The following is a 22175-nucleotide window of genomic DNA, read 5'->3' as shown; positions in this document are numbered from 1 at the left end:
CCAGCGCTTCAGTCGTGCTCTTGAGAGGTTGCTATGGCTTCTGTTGTCCACCGGCTGTCACCATCAGCGAAGCCTCAGTGCTTCACGAGGCTTCACTCGCCCACCGCTGATCACCTTCCCCAGATTTGTGCCTCGACACAATCTGCTCTCGGAGGTCTGCGGACAATTCCTTCGACTTCCTTTCAGCTCTGACACGTACTGCCGACGACGAGAGCTTCTCGAGACAGGCGTGGGCCATTCCGAATGATGTTCAATCAACTGAATTGACCATGCAAGTTGGAGAAGCAGCTCAAGGCCGATCAGTGGAAATCAGACGCACCCGAGCTTAAGTTGGAGCGTCATCGTAAAGGCTGTGAATCCATCTTGTAGGAACCTGAATTTTAGAATCACCCATTACTCTCGAGGTTCCACGCGTGTTCGTTTTCGTGAAAGAACCACAATTAGAAGGACGTGTTCAAAGTCAAGCGATTTATTCCTGACAGAGGAGTCAGGAGCAGCGCCGCTTATCCCAGCCTCAGCGGAGACGGCGCCGACTGAACCGAGCGATCTGTTCTTGCCCCCGACTTTTACCATGTTTCAAAAAAGGGAGTGTGGAATCGCCGCCGTCCGATTGGTCCGTGGTCCCATCTGCCGAACGTCGGCCATTTGCCGCTGGTTCCAGACGCCGTCTCCGCGGTCTTGCACCTCATGTTGACCGCCACGTGTTCTTTGTGGCGTCCACGCGCACCCTGCTGGGAGCCATCTTGCATCACCCTCCCACACGCTTACCTGATTGCCATTCGATGCTGTACTGCAATAAACACCCTTGTTTACCCCCCCGACTTGTCACTCACACCCGGAAACGCGATATACGTACCCATTATGTTTGAATGCTTACATTTTTCATACATTGACACAAATGTCTGAAAATGTTTTGACTTTGTCATGATGGGATATTCGATTTGTTTTTGTTTTTTTTTTTAAGAATAAGTCTGCAACATAGCCAACTGTGGGAAAGGCGAAGGAGTGCGAATCCTGTGTGGTGGCCCCGTATGCCAGATCACAGCCGTAGACCGGTTTCCATCTGTCGTCCCATGTCAGGTTGCTGTAAGACCGCAAAAACGGGGTGAAAGAAAATTCAAGACATCATCACGTGGCCATCACAATCAATCATCGGGTGCCGCTGCCTGTATCACAAACCGCCCGTCGACGTCACAATTCGCTTCCATCGTGATACTGGAAAAGGAAGGAATCGTTCTCTTCCCTCAACACGTTCACATTATCCACAAACATGACTTCTGACATCTTCTTCACTGTGGCGGCGGGACCAGAAGGGCGGGGTCAGCTCCACAACTCGGATTGCTGTCGACAGTTTCAATCCCGCGTGTCGGGCGATCGGCCGTTTCACCCGTCAATCGCCTCTCCCGCTCATCTTCTCTTCGCCCCGTTTCCGAGCTCGACGATTGGCCGGCTGGACGGGAAGGCGGTAGATGTGCACGGGCCACGTCCGGAAGTAGCTGCTGACCCCCACGGCCTGAAAGAACACGTGTGACATCGCCTGCCGCGCGTGGCGTGTGTTGCGTGTGCGTACTTGGCGAGCTGCTGCCTGAGGCGCAGGAAGTGAAGGTTCTGCCACAAGTGTGCATTTTCTTGTTGGCGAAGGAAGCCGTCGTCTCGGGTTCGCGCGAAGACGCTTCGAGGTCGCCCTGGACGGACGCCGGCTGCCACACGCACACGGTCGCACATTGACTTCAACATGCAGTGTGCGCACGAGGCCTGCAGAGGGCGCGTGATCGGGACCTCTTCCAGCAGAGAGGTGGTCCTGTTCCTGCTCGCCACCTGCTGCGTTATGGCTGTGCACGGCGCCCTCTGCTGGAGGGAAGAAGAACTGAGAGAAGGCGTCTGATGAGAAGAACGAACGTGACGATGATGTTAAAAAGCAGATCCTGATCAAGACAATTGGACCAGAACCCACACACACACACACACACACACTCCCATCCATTTTCTTGACCGCTTCTCCTCACAAGGGTCGACGCCTGCGACCCTTGTGAGGAGAAGCCAGAGCCTATCCCCGCTATCATCGGCCAGGAGGCGGGGTACGCCCTGAACCGGTGTGCCAGCCAATCGCAGGGCACATACTAACAAACAAACCATTGGCACTCACATTCACACCTACGGGCAATTTAGAGTCGTCAATGAACCTCGCACGCATGTTTTGGGGATGTGGGAGGAAAGCGGAGTGGCCGGAGAAAAGCCACGCAGGCACGGGGAGAACGTGCAAACTCCACACGGGCGGGGCCGGGGATCGAACCCCGGTCCTCAGAACTGTGAGGCTGACGCTCCAACCAGTCGCCCACCGTGCTGCCACACAATCCAGGCACGTGTCCGACATCAAGCGCGTCACCTCGCTCACCTGCTGTGATCTTTCTCCTCCCGCCCGTCCTCCGCGCGGCAGCGGCGGCTTCCCATGATGCTTTGCAGCACACGCGATCGAGTGTCACTTAATGGCTTGGGCGTTCTCTGAGAAGGCGACAAGACAACCCACACGCTTTACTGCAGTTTCCATGGCGACACGCAAACAAAACACTTGAGTGATTCCATCTTTTTTCTCGCGGAGATAACGGTCGGTGAAATGGGAAAGCTTCGGAAGCGTGCTCGTGCGCACGCCACGTCGTCAGCGCGACGATCGGTAAATCGGAATCCTCGACCTTGGCCGAGGTGTCCATCGGTCTTCTGGGCTCCACCGCCGCCGCTTCTCCCCTCGTTACGAATGAGTCGGCTCTCGCGTCCGCCGTGTGTGGGCGGCCTTTTGTGACCCTTTTGTTTGTTTGTGCGGTACGAACGCATCAACGGTCACTCCGTTTCAACTTTGATCCGTCGTTTTGCTGACAGGCAATCTCATCGAACTACGATGCAAACAAAAGTGCGAGTGACACAGGAGCGGCGCGCGCGTGTTCATCGGCATCGTTCGCTTGGAGACAATCCATTGAAGCTTTTGGGAGTCAAGACGAGTCCACGAGATGGAATCATGAGTTTTTATTGCACAATGGACAGGATGATAGGAGAAACTTATTCTTATTGCTGATGCTCTTGTTTTGATTGTTGTCACGATGCATTCACGTCGATACGGAAAAGGCACCGTGCAAACGCGACGCTTGAAGCGGCTTCTCCAACCTTTTAGCCCCCGATGTTCATTTCTGACAGCGTCTCGTCTCGTCATCACGTTGTCGTCTTCTCAGCATCTCATTTGATCGTCACGTCGTCGGTCGCTTTTTCATGTGAGATTTTGATGCGTTCATGTCCAGCGGAAACGACACCACGAATATTTTGCATAGATGCTAACTTCTCGCTTTGCCGTTTTCTTCATGACAACAAAATAATCATTTTCCGTCAACGTGAGTTTCAGTCTCGAGCTGTGACTACCAGCGGCTACGTCGCTACACGAACACCACTTATTCTGACACGGTTTCTTCGCTAACTCTAACGCGGACGACGCCGTGCGCAGATCGGCGTCGGGCGTCGGGAATGTTCCGCTTTTGGTTTCTAGTTCCCGCCGCGGGACCTCCGCAGAGTCGACGCGATCGGACGTCGCCTAAGCGGGAAGCGAGCGAGGGAGTCGTGTGAAACTTCAGTGGACGGGGCCCTCGTCAAAAGACTCCACCCCCGAGTCGCCGGCGCTGGCCGCCAGGATCTCCTGACGCCTCCTCATGACCTCCCGGAGCTCAGAGCCAGACTGACGCTGAAGGCAGGTCAGCAACATGTGGAACAGGAAGAGAAAGAGACTGTGAGAGGAAGTCCTACAGAAATGTCGTGACATAAGACTATCAGTGTTGGAGCTTTCAGGATTGACATGAGGAGGAACTTGAGGATCATCAAGAGGACGAACGTGAGGGTCAGCGTGAGAACAACAAGGGAGCACACGAGGAACAACGTCAGGAACATCGGGAGGAACGACACCGGGAACAATGCGAGGAGAAACAGCACGAGCACCAACGTCCGTGTTGAAAATGCATCGAGGGAGTTCCGTGCTGAGGAACAAGCCGACACAATGCTCACAGGAAGCGGAGCAGAAGGTGTCGGGCGAGCGCTACGGGACAACAGGAAGTGGACATCCGGGGGTGCGGAAGAAGGAGTAGATACCTGACTGGAGCCGTGGAGAAGATGAGGCGAGAGGCTCAGAAGAAGACCTGAAGAGACCACACAGCACACTCGCCACACAGCACAGATGCGAAGCGGGAGCGAGTCGCAAGCTAGTCTCGAGTCTCGGAGGGGAACGAAAGGAGGGAAACGCTTTTTCCCGGCAAGGGTACGCATCGTACGTGGCAGCGGCCGTCAAAACGTCGTCGTCGTCGTCGTGCGTCTTATCATAAAAGGGCACCCTTGACTGCACGGAAACATGCTGCGACCTCTCTCTATGAATCGCGAGGTGACCTTTGCACTCGGGTCAGTTGCCACGTCCGAGTCCGAGTCGCCTGAGAGAAGCCCTAAGTGCGGTCGGGGTCAAGTGGCGTGACTCGCGCCCCCCGCCTCTGGCGACGAGGGTGCGACGGTAACACCGAGTACCTCGAGCGCGGCCTTCTGCACGGCGACCTGGCTGAAGACGCGAGCGCCGTCGTCGGGGCACACGGTTTTCAGCTCGTCCTTGTTGAGAGAGAACAGCTGCGCCCCCGTCAAGACCCCCAGACTCCGGACGGTGCTGCGAGCGAGCGCAAAGGCAACGTGAGGAGTTCACCTGATTTTGCTTCGGGAGCAAAACTGCCGATGAATTCAAAAATGGGACAACGTGTCGGCGGCGGCGCTGCGATACTCACACGGGAGCAAATCCTTTGGCCTCCAGCCAGCCGCGCACGTCGGCGGGCGACGACTCGTACGTGATGCCGACGGCGGGAACGTTCGCGGCCTGGCGGAACGGAACGGCAAGTTTCTTGCGGGCGCCGCGGCCCAACGTCAGCCTGTGCAGCAGCTCGTCCTGGACGTCCTCCATGTTGGACTTCCTGCCTACAAACGCGGTCCGATAGCGACATTCGCAAATGATTTCGTGCAGAAGAAAGTCATCGGAGAAAAAAAAAAAAAAAGAGGCCCTTCTCGCCAGATGGGTTAGGAAATCTGATTTGCGACTTTCTTCTTAGCCATTATAAAATGGATCCCAGTTGAGCAGAACCCTTTGGATTTGAACATTGACTTTTGTTTTGGCAAAAATAAAACCAAGGTTCTGTGCAAGATCTCGTGGGTACAAAACACAGAGCATCGCGCTTAAATTGGGTCGACTGGACTCACGGTCAGCGAGGGTCCTCGCGCCGCCGTCTCTGGCGGCCTCGCCCGAGGCCGTACTGTCACGGCGGCTCACGGAGCGCTCGGCGACGGCGGCCGGCTCGGCGGTTTCTGTGGCGGGCGGCGGCGGGGGGGGGGGGCGGCGGCGGTGCGGGGAGCCCGGCGGGGGCCGTGGGCGGCGGCGCGGCTCGGTCGGGAAGGCGCTCCGTCCTGCCGCCGGTCTGCTTCTGAGGGCGGCGAGCCGACTATAAGGGGTGAGTACCGGGCGGCGGTCGAAGTCGAATGCGCCGGTGTGACGTTACCTCGTTGAGCTCTCCCAGTAATTGCTGCGTCGGCGCCAGGGAAACAAAACCACACAAGCTATGACGCTAGCATTAGCTTTTGGCTTCTGTGCTAGCGAACGAACACGGCAAACGGGGCTGGGCGACACGCCCGTCAAGTGACAGCTCGTCGGAAAAAGGATTCCGAAAAAAAATCCTCTTTCCAAAGAACTCAAAGCATTTGAAACAAAAGTGATGTCCAAATAAAGATCACATGTGAGAAATACAAAGTATCTGAAGATAAAACCACCGGAAAAGTCCAAAACACGAATCTGAAGCCAAAGAATACAAACGAGTTTGACGAGATGGGGCCTTCTCTCATGTGCAAATCGCGCGAAAAGAAGTTCTTTCGCTTGGCCTAAAGAATACAATCAACAACGATGACTCCGTGACGAGTTTCCCGCTCTTTTCAAATGAAAACAATTCCGCTCATTGCGTCTGCTTCTTATCAGGAAAACTCGCCGCTGTCGGTTCGCAGCCGCGTTGTTCGTGTAAGCAGCGCACATCAGCTTCCAATTATGGAATCAATCAAATAATGTTAAATTCATCAAATGAATCGCCCAGCCCGACGTCAAATGCGAACACACACACACACGCACACGCGCGCATGGAACAGTCGCACGTTTGCAAGCCTGTTGGCTTGCAAACGTGCGACTGTTCCTTTAAGAAGCAAAGCGTAGCCCCGCCCCCATTCGCCACCGTACCTTGAACATCTCAAACTCCTTCCGCGGCATCATCAGCTTCACAAATGAAAAGTCAGGTTTGGCATGCGTGAGAGCCATGTGGCGCGCGTGCGGACGCGAGCGGCGCACCTGTACGGTGTGGCTGTAGACGGCCTGGCCGCGAGCCGTCACGTCCACGGCGGGCGCGGTGGCCTCCAGGATGTTGTTGGGCACGTAGCCCAGCGAGCCGTCGCCGTTTCGCACCTTCCACCACTGCTTCCTGTCGTCCACAACCTGACGGACACGCAAATGCCACAAAACGCTTGGCGGTGACGGCGGTGGGGTCGCGGGGGTCGCGAGGGTCGCGGGTCTCACCTCCACCAGCTCGTCCTTGAGCACCGACAGCTCGGTGCTGTTCCTCGCCACAAAGTCGTACTTGGATTTGGCAAACAGTTTGCTTTGCTTCCTGAAACGCAGCCGCCGATCAGGTCAAGGCCACGCCCGCACCGACAGGAAGCCACGTCACCCGTTTTGTTTTGACGTCACACGTGACTCACGGTTGGCGTCCGGCGGCGTGCTCGGGCGCGACGTCCCGCTCCAGAATCTGGAAAACAAAACGGCCGCCCGGCTTCAGGAAGGGACGTCCCCGCCGCCGGCGTCCGGGTGAGGGAACGCCACCGTCGTCTCACCTCGTCCGTCTGCGGCGTGACGACTTCCCGTCTCGAGCGACGCTCGCCGTCGGCCGGACTTCCCGCCTCCCGACTCGGACGATCGTCCCGAGACGGCAACGCCGGCGGCTCCCAACTGTCGGCGAACACCAGCTGGCACGGCGGGAAGTCGTGATCCTTGGGCCACTCCAACCTACGCACGCGCGCATGCAAATGTTGTCGGCGAGGCAAAACGAAACGTTTCCCCTCACTTCAACACAGTTCCTTGCCCTGAAGATGCCACAAGAGGGCGCCAAAAGCCGGCGGCGCTCAGGCCATTGGAATACGGCGACGACGACATTTCAGTTCGGCAATACTTTGAGGGCCAATTCCGAGTTTCGAGAGAATTTGGGGTTTGCGTTTGCTGCGAGCGATCGTGCTCAAAACGACGCAGATGTTTTCAACCGGTCAGGAAACATTTCGCTCCGAGTGCGTGGAGTGCATCTCGAGAACGCGAGTTTGACTTTTGGAATCGAACTCCAGACCGTATTTGCCGCGGCTTCCCCCAAAATGGCCAATTTGCCAATCTCGAAGCGCTTGAGGGAACAACAGACCGCGACCTGCACTTGGTCCAGCCGTCGCCCAGCGTCACCCACAGGCGGCGCTCCTCGGGCGTGCCGGCGGCGTGCAGGAACTCGATGGCCTCCCGCGTGAGCAGCGGGACAACCGCGCTTCGGGCAAGATCGGCGCCGCCCGACGCCCGCACCACCTGCGGGGAAAGGCGGCGCAGTCGTCACCCGCGCTCGCGGTCTGCGGCGGCGGAGGTCGCGCGGGACGGGCCCGACGTACCATTCTGAGGGGGGTGAACAGGAAGTGGAGAAGCTCGTCCGCGCTCGGGTTCTGGATGAGACCGTTCAGTTTTCCCTGAGGACCCCGAAGACGGGCGCCTGTCAATCATCAGTGTGTGCGCACGAGCAGGTGCCAGTCACCTCACCAGCTGGTTGAAGGCAAACTTGAACTTCTGCAGACAGTCCACAAACTGACTCTCATCCGGCGGTCTGGAGCGCAGCGTCAGCACGCCCTCTGGAGGACAAACATACAAAGCCGCACGCTCGGTTTCCACGGCGACATTGTCGAAAAGGAAGCTTCTGGCGGGCGGCACCTCCGGGACTTTTCTTCTTGTTCTTCTTGCGTTTGGCGAGTTGGCCGAACGCCTCGGCCGCCTTCTGCAGTCGGCCGACGAACGCCTCGATGTCGTCCAGGATGCGGTTCAGGATTTGCTGAGCGGACGACGACAACGGCGGCAAATTAGCCGGGCGCGGACATTACACGGCGGACCCAGAAGTGGCTCGCGGACAGGTAGGAAAAAAATGATAGCACAATCATTCAGAAGACTTCAAAGATATTTTGGCGTGCCGTCTCCGTTTCCAACAAAAACGAGACACGAGTGCCAAGCTCTCAAAGTTCAGACACGCACTCATCGATGTTCATCGTCCATTTGTGCAGAAGGTGCTCTCCGGCACGTTCCACAATATTTCCGTACAAGTTGAGAGCAAACGACTTGGAGTCGTCACTGAAGCGAACGTGCGGCCACGGAAGGCCGAGCCCAGGTTCAAACGTGCCAACCGCTCGTCCGGCGTATTATTCCAAATTCTTACCACGTCGCGGTCCACGACGGCCGCCGCGCCGCCCTCCGACGCCGTCGTCGTCCGCCGTCCACCTGCGTGCGAAGGCGCGGCCGTCAGGTCACTTCCTGTTTGGCGAGGACTCGCGGCGACGCCACTCACCGTTCCGGGCCGACCGGACGTCCGCGCGGCTCTCGGCGTCCTCCGGACCGGACGGCGGTTCCGGGGCGGGAGCGGCGGGAGGAGGCGGGATTTCACCGTCGCTCTTCAGGATCATCCTGCACGCATCGATCGACCGTCGACAAACAGGACACGCAACACGAAGCAACGGGCTGCGGTGCCTTTTGGGCAGATTTTGAAGCCATCCTTTTTTGCTTTTAACAAGAAACGGACGAGTGTCGTGCGTGTGCGTCGCGCACACGCCCGCCGCGCCTCGTTGACCCTCGTCACCCCGCGCATTTAAGCTCGTGTCTCGTTCTTTGCGGTCGCCGGTTCGTCGGACCTTGTCGTCACGTTGCAGCATTCCTTGTTCCCACGCCACCGACGCGGAGGAAGCCTCGCCCCCGCTCTGATAATTGACCTTTTGCCTTTTCGCCTGACGTTTTTTGGACGCCGGTGCCTTTTTCGGATGGCCCGCCCGTGTACCGACCTCTGCCCGTTGAGGAAACCTCTCGTTTGGAAACTGCGGAACATTGTTTTGGAGTCGCGCATTTTGGGTCCTGTCCTTTGTTCCGTTCATGACACAAGTCGGAATTTCCGGTGGCGTGCCTCGCGTGCAGTACCACGCGGTGCCACAAGGTGCCAGGCAGCACCGAGCTCGACTGGAGGATGTACAGCGGAATTAAGAACAATCCCCAAAATAATTAGAAACCGTGATTATCGAAGATGATTGAACACAGGCGGAGAGAGATACATATCAAGACGCAAAACTTTATTCCTTTGCAAGTGCACGACACTCCAAGGAAATCACAATGTCCCATCGCTGGTGAGCCCCGTTTTAGAATTACCGTAACCTCGACGCTCATTTCTGCTCGCCCACGTTTGCTGTTTGGCACGATACATTCGCATGACGCCAGTTGACCTTCGTGAGATGAACTGGTCGGGTTTGTTCGAACATTTTCAGGATTAGGAGGAACAAATTCGAGTTTGTTTGATGAGTTTCAGTTTGACTGGGAGAGACAAACGGCTTGTTTTCCTTTCCTCAAAGCGAGGTTACCCGAGCGTCTCCCGCTTGTTGACCGGACGGAGCAGGCGAGAAGGAAGATTCTTTTTTCAAAGCTTCTGTGAACAAATTCACGTGCGTCCATCCATTTTTTGGCACGGGTGGCGGTGGTGCGGGAGCCTATCCCATCAGACTTTGGGCGAGAGGCGGCGTGCACCCAGAACTGGTCGCCGGGTGTCGGTCATGCGGTTGAGCCAGGCGACAGGCGGGACTTACTTGAGGACATCCGGTCGTTTCTTGGGTTTTCCTCCTTTGGCGTCCGTCAGCGCGCTCTGGATGTCGGCGTGGATCAAGTGGGCCTGCGCGCACGCACACGCGAGCGTCTTAGACGGCCGACGCCGCAACCGCCTGCGCTCGCCGTCACGCCGCCTCACCTTGATGCGGTCGCACTGGAACAGGTGAAGGTCCGCCTTGTTCTGACCAGAGTCCTTGCAGACCAGCGCCAAGATGGAGTCAAAGCCGCACGCGTTCATCACCGCCTGGCACTGCTGCACCGAAGACAGCGGGAACACCTCCAGCTCGCACTGGAACCACAAAAACAGCAACTGGAAGAACCAGAACAAGAAGAAAAAGAAGAAGAACCACAAGAAGATGGACCGGAGGGAACAAGAACAAGGAAGAGAAGGACAAAAGAAGGCGCAGGCGGCCGGGGCATCCGATCCGGTGAGGTGTTCCGGACACGGCGGAGAGACTACGTCTTTCGGCCGGCCCGGGAACGCCTCGGGATCCCCCCGGAAGAGCTGGATGAAGTGGCTGGGGAGAGGGAAGTCTGGGCGTCCCCGCTAAAGCTACTGCCCCCGCGACCCGACCTCGGATAAGCGGTAGAAAATGGATGGATGGATGGAGAAGGAGCAGATGAAGCAGAGGAACAAGGAGGACCAGAAGAAACATGATCAGAAGAAGATCCAGAAGAAAAATGAGAAGAACCACCAGTGGAAGAAGAAGAAGGAGATGTCGATGACGCCGAACCTTGGTGTCGGAGTCCACGAGGCCGATGTTGTCGCGGTGGACCCGCAGCAGCATGTCCTGCGTCCAGATCTTCCCTTTGGCGTCCAGCAGCCGCAGACGTCGCACGCCGTCCTCCACCGTCAGCAGACCGGCCTTGCGCTCCAACACGAACGTGCTCAGGTGCTACACCGCCAACGAAAGCCAGCAGAAGATCAACAGCGCCTCCGAGACCGTGACCGACCGGGAAGCTGACGGACGGACGCACGCCGACCTCCACTTGGTACTGGGACGCGTCGGTCTGGCTGTCGATGCCGCTTGCGCTCCACGCTTGCCTTTGCCCTAACGCGCACAAAATCATGGAGATACTTTTGCTGAATCCTAATATGAGAGGACAGCCCACGACGGACACGCGACTCACGTCTCTTGTCATGACGGGAAGACGAGTGCAGGAAATACACTCGATCGCTTCCTGTAAACAAACATTCCCAGAAGCCGATCAATCGACTCCGTAGCGTTCGTGATAACAGACGGTCGTCCAAAACAATTCATGTTGCGGATGTGCGAGCAAAACTCACCGACGAGAGCTTTGGCACGGGACTCGGCGTTTGCGTGAGCTCGGCGAGCATCCGGAGCGTCACGGCCGCTGTCACATACGCAAACATTTCCGATTCTTACTCCATACATATGATTCTGATTTCTTTCGTCGAGTTATTTCTATTTAGCAAATTTAGCAAACAAAACAGCATTAACGACATTAACACTCAGGTCAAGGTTCAGGTCATGGTGTAGGTCTACAACCAGGTCCAAGTCCAATTCTTGGTTTAGGTCAAGATTCGGGTCATGGCCTGGATCCAGATCCAGGTCATGTTTGAGGTCTTGATAAATCCAGGTCCAGGGTTCTGTTCGGTCTAAATCTACACCCAGGTGCGGCTGGGGGTCATCAATCCAGTGCACGGTCTACGGTCACGGTCTAGATCCAGGTTTGGATCATGGTGCTAATCATGGTTAGGTTTTGAACAGGGTCCAGATCTGCTGTAGGGCAAGATCCAAGTCACGGTCAAAGGTCATGGTCTTGATCCAAGTTCAGGTCACAGTCAAGGTCTAAGTCCTGGTTGCGGTCCAAAGAGCCAATGGAGTGGGTCAGTGTTCGTCACATGACCTTGATGGAATTAGCGGCGGCTCGACGATCGGCTTTCGGCTTCTTGGATCACCATCGATAGCGTTAGCACAACTCGCGCCTCCGGTTAGCATGCTAGCAGCTCATACCGTGAAAACAAGAGGCCTCATTTACAGATTAGCATTCATCCGTCCATCCGTTTTCTGTACCGCTGATCCTCACGTGGGTCGCGGGTACACCCTGAACCGGTCGCCAGCCAATCGCAGGGCACAAATAAACAAACAACCATTCGCACTCCCTTTCACACCTCCGGGCAATTTAGAGTCGCCAATCAACCGAGCGCGCATGTTTTTGGGATGTGGGAGGAAAGCGGAGTGGCCGGAGAAAAGCCACGCAGGCACGGCGGGGAGAACGTGCAAACTCCACAGAGGCGGGGACGGATTTGAACCCGCAACCTCAGAACTGCCAGGCAGATGTGCTAACCAGTCGCCCGCCGTGCCGCACATTAGCATTCAGACATGTTAATGACTTAAGGAGGGAAAAATGGGACCGGCACACAAATCCTAAGCAACAGGAGCCAACGAAGACTAACTTGGTGTCGGCCGAGCCAAAGATGGCGGAAGCGAAGGCTGGCGACTCGTCACCATTCATCTCGTTTGCGGTGAACAACTGAAAAACAAACAAAATGCAAGACAGCCATTGAAATACACGATCAAACAAACAGTGAATTGAATGCCAGTTCAATACAATGTCATAGTGTGATAAGAGCACAGCAACATTTAATATATTGCAGTAACAGTATAATAGCGTGAAATTAAGTAACAACATGTAATAACTGCATAATAAGAGTGTAATAACAGCATAACAACATTGAACGAGAGCGTCAAAACATGGGCAGCGGTGCGATGACTTTTGCCACAGATCTCTTGGCGTCATCTTTTACTCTGTTGACCGGGTGTCCATTTCAGCTTCAGTAGCCATGCCAACAGCCCGAGATGGACAAACTTGTCCGCTCGCTCCTTTTAGCGTTCACGAATATTCTCAGCGTCGATTGATAACGCCACTCAACTCGAACAGGAAGTCAAGGAGGGGAGAAGAGAAGAGAAGAAGAAGAGACACGCGCGCACGTGACACGCCCACCGGACTCGGCATGTAGCCCCTCCCCTCCCTGTGTGTCCGGTTACCATGGCGACATCAAGCCGCTCAGCCAGCACACAAACACGCAATGTCGTCATGGTAACTGACGCCTCAAAACAACACGCACGCATACACTTGATACACTTCAAACAACACATCATGTAGTGTGCGTGATTGACAGGTCGTGTGTAAAACGGCTGGAGGGGTTCTGTGTCCGGCCCCGCCCCTTCCTGTTCACACAAGCACGTGCACAGATAAGATTTGTGTTTGAGTGGAGACAACAAAACTGCTGTCGCGCGCGCACACACACACACAAAACAACAACAAAGAGGATAAGAAGATTTGTGCACTCACACACACTCACAAACGCACACGTACACAAACACGCACGCACTCGCAAACACGCACAGGCGGTAACGCGCCTAAGCAACGCATCAAAGTGCTGATGCTAACGCTAATGATTAATGCTAATCTCATCATCACGTGACAGTGCCGCGTGTATGCGCGTATGTGTGTGCGTACACATCATCAGGACCGATCTTGCAATGACGTCTGCGCGTCAGCACGCACGCGAGCACGTTCGTTTCGTTCGTTCGCGTGTCATTGCCGTGACGACGGGCGGGAAGCGGCGAGGTCACCGACCTTCTTCAGGAAGTCGGCCGTGGGCGGGGTCACCCGCAGGTCACATGGGAGAGTTCCGGCGGGCGAGCGACGACGGCGAGAACCCCAAAAGCGTCAAAAGTGAGGTCGCGGTCGTCCGGTGAAAGCCAAGCAGCCGGCCGACACAAATCCTCCTTGGGGGAGGTCACGCTAGCAGCTCGCTTAAGCTTCTCAACACGTGGCGCCTGACACGGGGGCGGGGCCTGCAGCAGGAAGTCCTCACAAGATTTATAGTTCATATTCAGACCGTCTGTGAGTGGATGCGTGTCAGAAAGGTGTGTTTGTGGGCATGCTGTTTGCTCCCTGGTTAATTATACACACACACACACACACACAAGCGAGATGACCTTCGCACCTGTAAACGTGGAGAAGAACAAACATGGACCTTCACACAAGATAAAGGAAGCTATCGAGGAATGTAGCATGTAGCTTCTAGTCCACAAAACGTCTCCACGAGTGGGTTTCAAAGTGTGGTACACAAGCTCCCTCTAGTGGGACACAAAAGAATGACTGACTGAAACGTTCAAAGTGTGGATGTTCAAGTGGCTTAAGGCCCTTTGGTCAGTTCAGTTGGATTTCATTTTAAAATACAATTATCAATTCATCTTTTGAAACTGTTAGTCTTCAAATATTTTGGCGCAATTTGGATTTAACGGTGCAATACATTTTTGTGAATCATTAGTTAAGCGTTTTATTTTTCTATTTTGAAGTGCAGTGCAGTGTTCATGTTCAAACTGCGCATAAACTTCGTGGCTTTAAATCAAATTTTTAAATGTACTTTTAGGAATAAAATGAGCTTCGTTTTGGACGAACACTTAGGCCTACTACGCTATTATGGTATACAGTAACCTCCCTCCATTGCGGGGGGGGGGGGGGGGGTGGTGGTGGTGGGGGGTTACGTTACATTCCAACAGAAATCCATCATCTAAATTTCAATACACCCTGCGCATGTTTTTATCGAGTTTATGGCACTCCACAAATGTTTGAGGGTCTTCAACACACCTTGAAAACGTGAACAAGCGCAGTGGATAACGCAAAAAAAATTGTCCAAAAACAAACAAACAAAAAAAAGAGTTCCAACTACAATAACAAAGAAGAGCACAAAAAGCGCAGCATCGCGAACACCCTGAACCGGTCGCCAGCCAAAATCAGAGAAACAAACAACCAAAGGCAATTTGGAGTCTGCGATCAACCTCGCACGCGCGGGGAGAACACGCAAACTCCACACAGGCGAGGCCGGATTTGAACCCGCACCCTCACATGTACTCACCTGCGTCCGCAGCTCTCGGCTCAGAACTGCTCCGACATGGCACCGGAACCACAACCGCCACCTCGCCGCCTGCCGAAAAAGGAGCCTTCCGTTCGGCCACCCGACGCGACGCGACGCGGCTCGGCTCTTGCTCGGGGCAGCGGCGGTATACGTTTGCCCCTCATTTGTGACTGAAAGGGAACTCGATCGAACGTCGCGGAGTCTTTGGGGAGATTAATCCCGAAATGCTGACTGACACTTCACGTGAACGTACACGAACAAGACGTACCCGAGTCTTGACTGACAGGCGGCTGTTTGGCGTTCCGGAGCCACCTCGATATCATTTGTCCCTGACGTCTGACTGAAAGGCAGTTTGTAGCCCACTGTGGGAAGATTGCGCCTCACCCGTCCTTGACTCGTTGACGAATGGACACAGGAAGCCACTTCTAATCAAATCGAAACTCGTGATTGTTGGCGACGAATGTCACGACTCAAAAGCAGTCAGGGACACGACGTTCCTGCTAATAGTTCCGTTTCGTTATGCGCGATGACGCGGCCTTGCAGTAAATCCACCCATCCATTTCTCCTCACTCGGGTCGCGGGCGTGCTGGAGCCGCTCACCCAAAAAGTTGTGGTTTATTTGAGATTTGGAGGCGAGCTCACTCGGTGATGAGCCGCCTCGTTACGGCGACTTTGGCCGCAAGGGGGCTCGATGAACATTTCGGGTCCGCTCGCTCCTTCTTTTCTCGGCAACATTTCACAAACACTTTTTTTCTCTTCTTTTTATTTCTCTTTGTACAAAGTGACAACGTGTCAATCATCGCAAAGAAGAACCTTCTAGAACCTGAACGATCAACTTCATAGCTGCTGCGGGTCACCGATCACATGATCGCTGACACGAACGACAGCGTCGTTGATCACGTTCGCGATCGTTTGAATGGGCGTCATGACGATGACGTCGATGATTTGATCGGCTGTTATTGATAGCTTCGGCGATACGCACGGAGTGGAGCGTCGACACCGCGTTTCACACGTGTTCCGCTGTTTGCGAGAATTGCGGCGTTCAGGACACGCGGATGAGCTCCAAGCTGGCCGAGAAGCTGTCTCTCGCCGCCACCTTGGCGAGGTCGTTTTCGCTCCAGCGATGGCAACTTCGGGTCTTCTCCAAGTTGCTCTCCTCGTGCCAGCTCCTGCGAGAGTCTCCCCGGTCGGGCGCTCGCGGGCGTCCTCGCCGCCGCGCCGTCTCCGGCCCGTGGCCGCCACCGTACGCCGCCGAGGAGGAGCGGTACCCGCCGCCGCCCGGGGGGGACAGAGAGGGTCTCGGCAGGATGTCCGAGTGCCAGCCTTTGAGGGCGGGTCCGGACGGGCGGCGCTGGCACCGCGAGAGTCCGAAAGGGAAGCCGGCGGCATCCCGCGCGCGGCAGGTCGCCGGCAGCGGTCCGCGCGCCTCCTCCTTGTCCGGACTTTGCTCCGAGACTTCCTCCACGGGGGAGAACTGACACGTCTTACCGGGCGCCGACGCCGAGGCGCCGTCACCCGCTGGGCCCGCCTCACCGTATGTTTTGAAGTCCAGCGAGAAGCGGCGCTTGGGGCGGGCCGTGTCCTCCAGACGCAGGGCGCACAGAGCCCGCGCCAGCGGGCGCTCCTCGGGCGGCGCCGGGCTCTCCGGCCCCTCCGCCGGCCGACGTCCGGGCGGGCCCTCGCGCCGCGCTTCTCGGGAGATCTTCTTTTCGAAGTCGAGCAGCTGACCCAGGAAGTTGAAGTTGGGAGAGATGCTGGGCCGCTTCTCTTTCACGAACCTGCGGACGACACGGCCCGTCAACGGCGGGACGAGCCACGCTGCGGCGGCGGCGGCGGCGAGTTAGACCTGTACGCCTCGTCCAGAGACATGTCCATCCGCTTCATGACGTACGCGATGGCGATGGTCGCCGAGCGCGAGATCCCCGCCAGACAGTGAACCAGCACGCACGCGTCCGACGCCTTCGCCTCCTCTGAAACACACGCCGCGCATCACATCACACGCGCGCGAGCGGCAGGAAGCGCAGGGAGTCACGTGAGCGCCCACTGACCGATGAAGTCGAGCGACGCGTCCAACCAGGGCAGGATCTTGTCGCAGAAGCTGTCGTTGACGGGAACCCTCAGGAAGCGCGAGTCGGGTATGAAGTCGGGTTTGGGGCACGTGCTGCTGGCATTCAGCACGTAGGCGATGGCGTTCCGTTGCATCGCTTCCTGTGACGACACGCGCACGCACGCGTCAGGTGACCCGCGCCGTCGTCGGCCACACGGACGGGAAGCGCGGGGGCGGGCGGGCACCTCGTCGAGGACGTCGCGCTGGCAGCCCAGGTACAAGTGGGGCAGGATGCGGGTCGGCCCCGGGACGGAGGGCGGCGCCGACGGGCACGACGGCTGAGACGGGCACGGCCCGACCGGCGCCCGCTTCCCCTCGCACAGGCCCGGAAACTGACGGGAAAACTCTGAAAAACCGCCTGACCGCGAAAATGGGGATTTGTGTTTTGGAGTGTTTCATGTATTTCATGATATATGATCATATTCCATACATATATATATCTATAGATCTATATGTCGATATAGAGATGTGTGTGTGTCTCAGCAAGTGTTAGCGGGTGCGTCTCAATGAGTGTGTGTGCGTGTACGTCCGTCAGTGTCTTTGTGCGCGTCTGTCTGAATTTCATGAGTGAAAGTGTGTGCATACGCACAAACGCACACTCACCCGCCAGCAGGTGCAAAGACGGGAAGCGGCGCTCCAGCTTGAGGAGCAGGACGCCGGCGAAGGCGTCGGAACGCAGAGCGGCCGCGTCCCGACAATTCTGATCGTACACCACCACCCGGAGGCCCGCCCGGAGGTCCAGCTGCAAAAAAGGGCACCAAGTGCAACGTGAGCGGCGGGAAGCGCGGCGCCAGTCTCACCCGGAGCGCGCGGCGTCACCTCGGTTCCGGCGGAGCGCCGCAGCACGTCTCCGATGTTGACTTTGTCCTGCTGCAGTCGTCGCCTGAGCAGCTTGGACGCGTTGACGTTGACGGCGTCGGCGATGTGCGACGCGTTGAAGTCCACGAAAGGCCGGCTGTCGATCAGCAGCAGGCCGCCGCCGCCGACCCCCCGACCTCCCTCCAGCAGCGCCGCCAGAGCCTCCGCCGCCAGGGGACGGACCCCGCCGGGCTTCAGCGTGCCCGCTCGCGACCCCGCTACCGCCGCCGGAGAAGCTTCCGCCATGTCACGACGGCGAGCGACGTGATGACGTCATCACGTCGGGACTCGATGGCGTCGCACGTGGGAAATCGTTTCTAAATTGCGACAAGAGACGGGTTACGTCGCCTCGAAATACGGCGAGCATCGACGAGCCACGCTCGCGATGGCGCATTTGGAGTTTTCCGCGTTTCAGCGCGACTGATGACGTGGAGCGCGCGGCCCAGTTGGAATGCAAACTTTGAGACTTCTCGTAAGGGCGAGCACACGCGTTCGCCAATTTGGAGTCGACAAGCGCCCCTCGAAAGGTTTCGCTGCGTCGGGCCGCTCCTTCAAATCCATCTCCCGCGATTTCGGATTCTTTTTCTGCCACATTTGATTCCGCTCGCTTGCCAAGCAGACATTTTCCGGACTGGCTGCCGGCGATGTTCTCCGCCGTGCCGCGACGCCTCCGATTTCGGGCACGAACAACAACTCATTTGGCGAATTGTATCAACTCCAAATTGATTCCTTCCGAAGTGTTTGTTCATTCTTTTTTGTTTTCGATGCATGGCACCGATGATAACAAAAGATGTCCAACAATAACGGTCACTCTATTGCCTTATTGGCTGAATTGGAGTCCATTTCTTGACTTGACTAACGGGAGGCCTTCACATTATTTGGTGTTGAAAATGTCAACTTCATGGCCATCGTCATTTTCAAATGACGCCTATTTTTGCTGTCCTGCGACTTCCCGATTTCGACAGTTTGTGCCTTATCAAGCTTCCCGAAAAGATGAAGGGAAATTCGGAACGTTTGGAAGTGGGAATTCAACCGAAAAGGCCCCACCTGAAATCTGGACCTCATTGACTCCGCATGAAGACGTTGGGACAGAAATTGGGGCATTTCCACCAGTTCCAAAGACTCCTAACCTGCAAAACGGATTTGTCCCGGATTGTCCATAACGAACACCACGCTCAAGCATAAGGGCGTCCACGCGGGCGCTCGGCACCGGGACACCCGAGGTCGCAGTTCGACCGATGGACTTTGCGGTCGTGTCATCGGACTTGCGGCCGCATGTCTCGGACACTCGGGTGAAGAGAGGGGCGCAGCTGTCGACCGATCACCACCACAAGGCGGTGAGTCGGCGCCGATGGTGGGGGAAGATGCCGGTCCGACGTGGCGGGCCCAAACGTATTGTGAGGGTCCGCTGGGAACGTCTGGCGGAATCCCCCGTCAGAAGGAGTTTCGACTCCCACCTCCGACAGAACTTGGCTCATGTTCCGGGGGCGGCGGGGGACATCGAGTCCGACTGGACTGTGTTCCGCGCCTCCATTGCCGGAGTCGTGGCGGCGATCCCCCGAACCCGTTGGTGGACACCAACGGCGAGGGATGGCGTCAAGCTGAAGAAGGAGTCCTATCGGGCCTTTTCGGCCCCCGTGGGACTCCTGAGGCAGCCGATGGGTACCGGCCGGCCAATCGGAATGCAGCTTTGGTGGTCGCTGAAGCAAAAGACTTCCGGACGGCTTCGAGGAAATTCTGGTCCACCATCCGGCGTCTCAGGAGGGGGAAGCAGCGCGCCATCGACACTGTGTATAGCGGGCATGGGGCGCCGCTGACCTCGAATACTTCGAAGACCTCCTCAATTCCACCGACACGCCTTCCCGTGAGGGAGCAGAGTCTGGGGTCTCTGAGGCGGGCTCTCCCATCTCTGGGGTCGAGGTCACCGAGGTGGTTCAAAAGCTCCTCGGTGGCAGGGCCCCGGGGGTGGATGAGATTCGCCCGGAGTTCCTCAAGGCTCCGGATGTTGTGGGGCTGTCCTGGTTGGCGTCCGGGCTCCTCCCTTAGAGAACGGGCGAGAAGCTCGGTCATCCGGGAGGAGCTCAGCGTAGAGTCGCTGCTCCTCCGCATCGAGAGGAGCCAGATGAGGTGGCCGGGGCTTCCGGTTCGGACGCCTCCCCGGTGAGGTGTTCCGGCACGTCCCGCCGGGAGGAGCGCCCGGGGACGACCCGGGACACGCCTCGGAAGAACTGGATGAAGTGGCTGGGGAGCGGGAAGTCTGGGCGTCCCTGCTGAAGCTGCTGCCCACGCGACCCGACCTCGGGTTAGCGGTAGAAAATGGATGCATGGAAGTTGTGTACGCTGAAGATGTTAGCCAAGTAGCTAAGTAGCCGATGAGCCGAGCGTCTAAGCCCAAGTTTCTAAAAATAGATATCGCGGTGTCACTGTTGCTACGCAGATGAGGCAAATGAAATCAAGTGGATGCAAACAAACGCGAGTTCGGGTCAGTGGTCGTGACGTCACCACTCGTCGACGTGTGGAGCGAAACGTTCGCCACTTTTTTTTACCTTGACTTTTGAGCAACTCACCGCTCGAACGGACGACGTCGACGTCGGAGTCGTTCGAGGCTCGGGCCAACTGGAATTCTCGATGCAGGAGAACGTGTTTGTGTGTTTGTGTGCGTTCTTCCAAACTTTGTCCGTGTCCGCTGTCGATGAGGTCATGGCGGAGAAAGAAAAGCATTACGTCATCCCGACGAGCTGGCGCCTCTTAAAGGCGCAGGCGCTCTTGTGCAACAGAACGCGTTACCATAGAAACACGTTCTTGCGTTTCAGACTGTGTGGACAAGACAACACTATTATTACTGTTCCAATCACACGATTCATTTCAAGGTAGCTTTCACATCACAAAGCAAGAAAAGTTCATAATCTCATCAAGCGCTCAAATGAAGGACACGTTTTGACCTCGTGGACATTGCGCCATAACGTTATTCATATGACATATGTACCATCGATACGCATATATATCCACAAATGTTTGACACGCCGTCCATAATGGGTGGAGTATTATCATTCATGATTAAATCATTATTCATCCTTCGCTCTTCTTATCCTGGCCAATCGCAGCGATGTCATTCCTGGCAATAATATGATACTTCCCACTTCAGACTCATTTTTATTGAGAATGACTATATTTATGACTTGGCTTTTCGATGATTTCTCCTCTTTGTTCGCTGGTTACCTTGCACTTGATGATGAATACTGCTGTGACTATTCGATCATCAACGATCGCTCTTTCTTCCTCACGTGTCCATCAAATTGAGTGTTTTGCTGCTTCGTCTCAATAAAGGTTCGCAAAGCCAAAAGAGGGCGGGGCATCGGAGGCGCTCGCTGCCGTTTTTGACATGGCTCGCGCTGTTTGCGTGCGGCGTGCGGCGGCGGCTTCCCCTTCCCCTTCGTCACTGGCGACGTCATCTTGTCGTTGAGGAGCGAGGAAGGCTCGAGATGGACGAAAACAACAAGGTGAGCGCGGCGGCGGACATGTTTGTTTGTCATCTTTATGTCGCGTCACGGAGGGAGGGAGAAGAACTGCCGCCGCTCATTCGTTGTAATTTGGTCAAGTTGCAACGAATGACGGTTTGCGCTCCGCTAGCATTAGCAGCAGGCTAACTGACGATCGTGTCGTTGTCGTTGTCGTTGTGGTCAGATGGCGGCGGGCAAAGTGAAGAAGCCCGGAAAACGAGGCCGCAAGCCGGCCAAGATCGACCTGAAGGCCAAGCTGGAGCGAAGCCGGCAGAGCGCCAGGGAGTGCCGGGCCAGGAAGAAGCTGCGCTACCAGTACCTGGAAGAACTGGTCTCCAGCAAGGAGAGGGCCATCTGCGCGCTCCGGGAGGAGCTGGACATGGTGAGGGAGGACCGGGCTCGCCGCCGCCGCCGCCGCCGCGGACGCCTTACCGTCACCTTCACCGCCATCTTGTCTGTGTGCGCAGTACAAGCAGTGGTGCTCGGCCATGGACCAGGGCAAGATTCCCTCGGAGATCAAAGCTCTGCTGACGGGCGACGACCAGCACCATCGCGGTCCCGCGACGGGCGCGAGCGCCACCAAAACGCCCAAGAGCGCCAAGAGCGCCAAGAACGCCGACGACGACCACGACCGCGTCGTGTAAGGCCGAGCCACGGAGAACTCGCGCCGTCCGAAAACGGACGCCCACGCCGCGTGAAGCACGTTTTTACCGTCTGCGGGTCAGCGATGCCAGGAAAGCGCAATACACGCTGGACTGGTCGCCGGCCCATTGCTGGGCACATCGAAACACGCCCGCCATTGCACTGAATAAAACAAACCAAAAAGTCTTCTTTGCTTTGAGCGACTGA

General features: G+C 56.5%; 4 protein-coding genes across 21 annotated transcripts; 1 reads left to right on the top strand and 3 right to left on the bottom strand.

The window, feature by feature from the left end:
* Positions 1–453: 453 nt before the first annotated feature.
* Positions 454–4966, bottom strand: LOC133472196 (uncharacterized). Of its 3 annotated transcripts, XM_061762732.1 has the most exons (5): positions 4794–4966; positions 4546–4678; positions 2396–2502; positions 1571–1867; positions 454–1513 (listed from the first exon to the last, which is right to left on the bottom strand). In XM_061762732.1, the coding sequence occupies exons 1-5, from the start codon at positions 4964–4966 to the stop codon at positions 1408–1410; spliced, it is 816 nt and encodes a 271-aa protein (XP_061618716.1). In that variant the 3' UTR covers positions 454–1407. The 3 variants fall into 3 exon arrangements, with proteins under 3 accessions (XP_061618716.1, XP_061618715.1, XP_061618717.1); XM_061762731.1 differs by having other exon boundaries at positions 454–1867; XM_061762733.1 differs by lacking the exons at positions 4546–4678; positions 4794–4966 and adding an exon at positions 4123–4539 and having other exon boundaries at positions 454–1867.
* Positions 4840–15451, bottom strand: eps8a (EGFR pathway substrate 8a, signaling adaptor). 12 transcript variants are annotated; one of them, XM_061762652.1, is made up of 23 exons: positions 14862–15451; positions 13574–13809; positions 12387–12463; positions 11253–11320; positions 11096–11146; positions 10949–11016; positions 10699–10860; positions 10104–10253; positions 9946–10028; positions 8670–8785; positions 8541–8602; positions 8045–8162; positions 7877–7965; positions 7732–7806; positions 7503–7651; positions 6925–7096; positions 6793–6839; positions 6611–6701; positions 6386–6529; positions 6278–6313; positions 5556–5579; positions 5260–5498; positions 4840–4980 (listed from the first exon to the last, which is right to left on the bottom strand). In XM_061762652.1, the coding sequence occupies exons 3-22, from the start codon at positions 12443–12445 to the stop codon at positions 5316–5318; spliced, it is 1947 nt and encodes a 648-aa protein (XP_061618636.1). In that variant the 5' UTR covers positions 12446–12463; positions 13574–13809; positions 14862–15451; the 3' UTR covers positions 4840–4980; positions 5260–5315. The 12 variants fall into 12 exon arrangements, with proteins under 12 accessions (XP_061618636.1, XP_061618635.1, XP_061618640.1 ...); XM_061762651.1 differs by having other exon boundaries at positions 13574–13794; XM_061762656.1 differs by having other exon boundaries at positions 5260–5480; positions 13574–13794.
* Positions 15452–15631: 180 nt separating this feature from the next.
* dusp16 (dual specificity phosphatase 16) lies at positions 15632–21196 on the bottom strand. Of its 5 annotated transcripts, none has more exons than XM_061762693.1 (7): positions 21046–21196; positions 20394–20640; positions 17788–18143; positions 17572–17710; positions 16910–17326; positions 16708–16831; positions 15632–16639 (listed from the first exon to the last, which is right to left on the bottom strand). In XM_061762693.1, the coding sequence occupies exons 3-7, from the start codon at positions 18070–18072 to the stop codon at positions 15904–15906; spliced, it is 1701 nt and encodes a 566-aa protein (XP_061618677.1). In that variant the 5' UTR covers positions 18073–18143; positions 20394–20640; positions 21046–21196; the 3' UTR covers positions 15632–15903. The 5 variants fall into 5 exon arrangements, with proteins under 5 accessions (XP_061618677.1, XP_061618679.1, XP_061618676.1 ...); XM_061762695.1 differs by having other exon boundaries at positions 16910–17069; positions 17154–17326; positions 20394–21157; XM_061762692.1 differs by having other exon boundaries at positions 20394–21157.
* A 41-nt stretch (positions 21197–21237) lies between these two features.
* On the top strand, positions 21238–22154 carry crebl2 (cAMP responsive element binding protein-like 2). Its single transcript, XM_061762758.1, has 3 exons — positions 21238–21326; positions 21511–21708; positions 21794–22154. Exons 1-3 carry the CDS (start codon positions 21309–21311, stop codon positions 21968–21970), a joined length of 393 nt encoding a protein of 130 aa, XP_061618742.1. The 5' UTR covers positions 21238–21308; the 3' UTR covers positions 21971–22154.
* The last annotated feature ends 21 nt before the right edge of the window (positions 22155–22175 follow it).

This window comes from Phyllopteryx taeniolatus, chromosome 22, assembly GCF_024500385.1.
Source record: "Phyllopteryx taeniolatus isolate TA_2022b chromosome 22, UOR_Ptae_1.2, whole genome shotgun sequence".
Classification (NCBI taxonomy): domain Eukaryota; kingdom Metazoa; phylum Chordata; class Actinopteri; order Syngnathiformes; family Syngnathidae; genus Phyllopteryx; species Phyllopteryx taeniolatus.
This window is presented reverse-complemented; position numbering and strand designations above follow the sequence as displayed.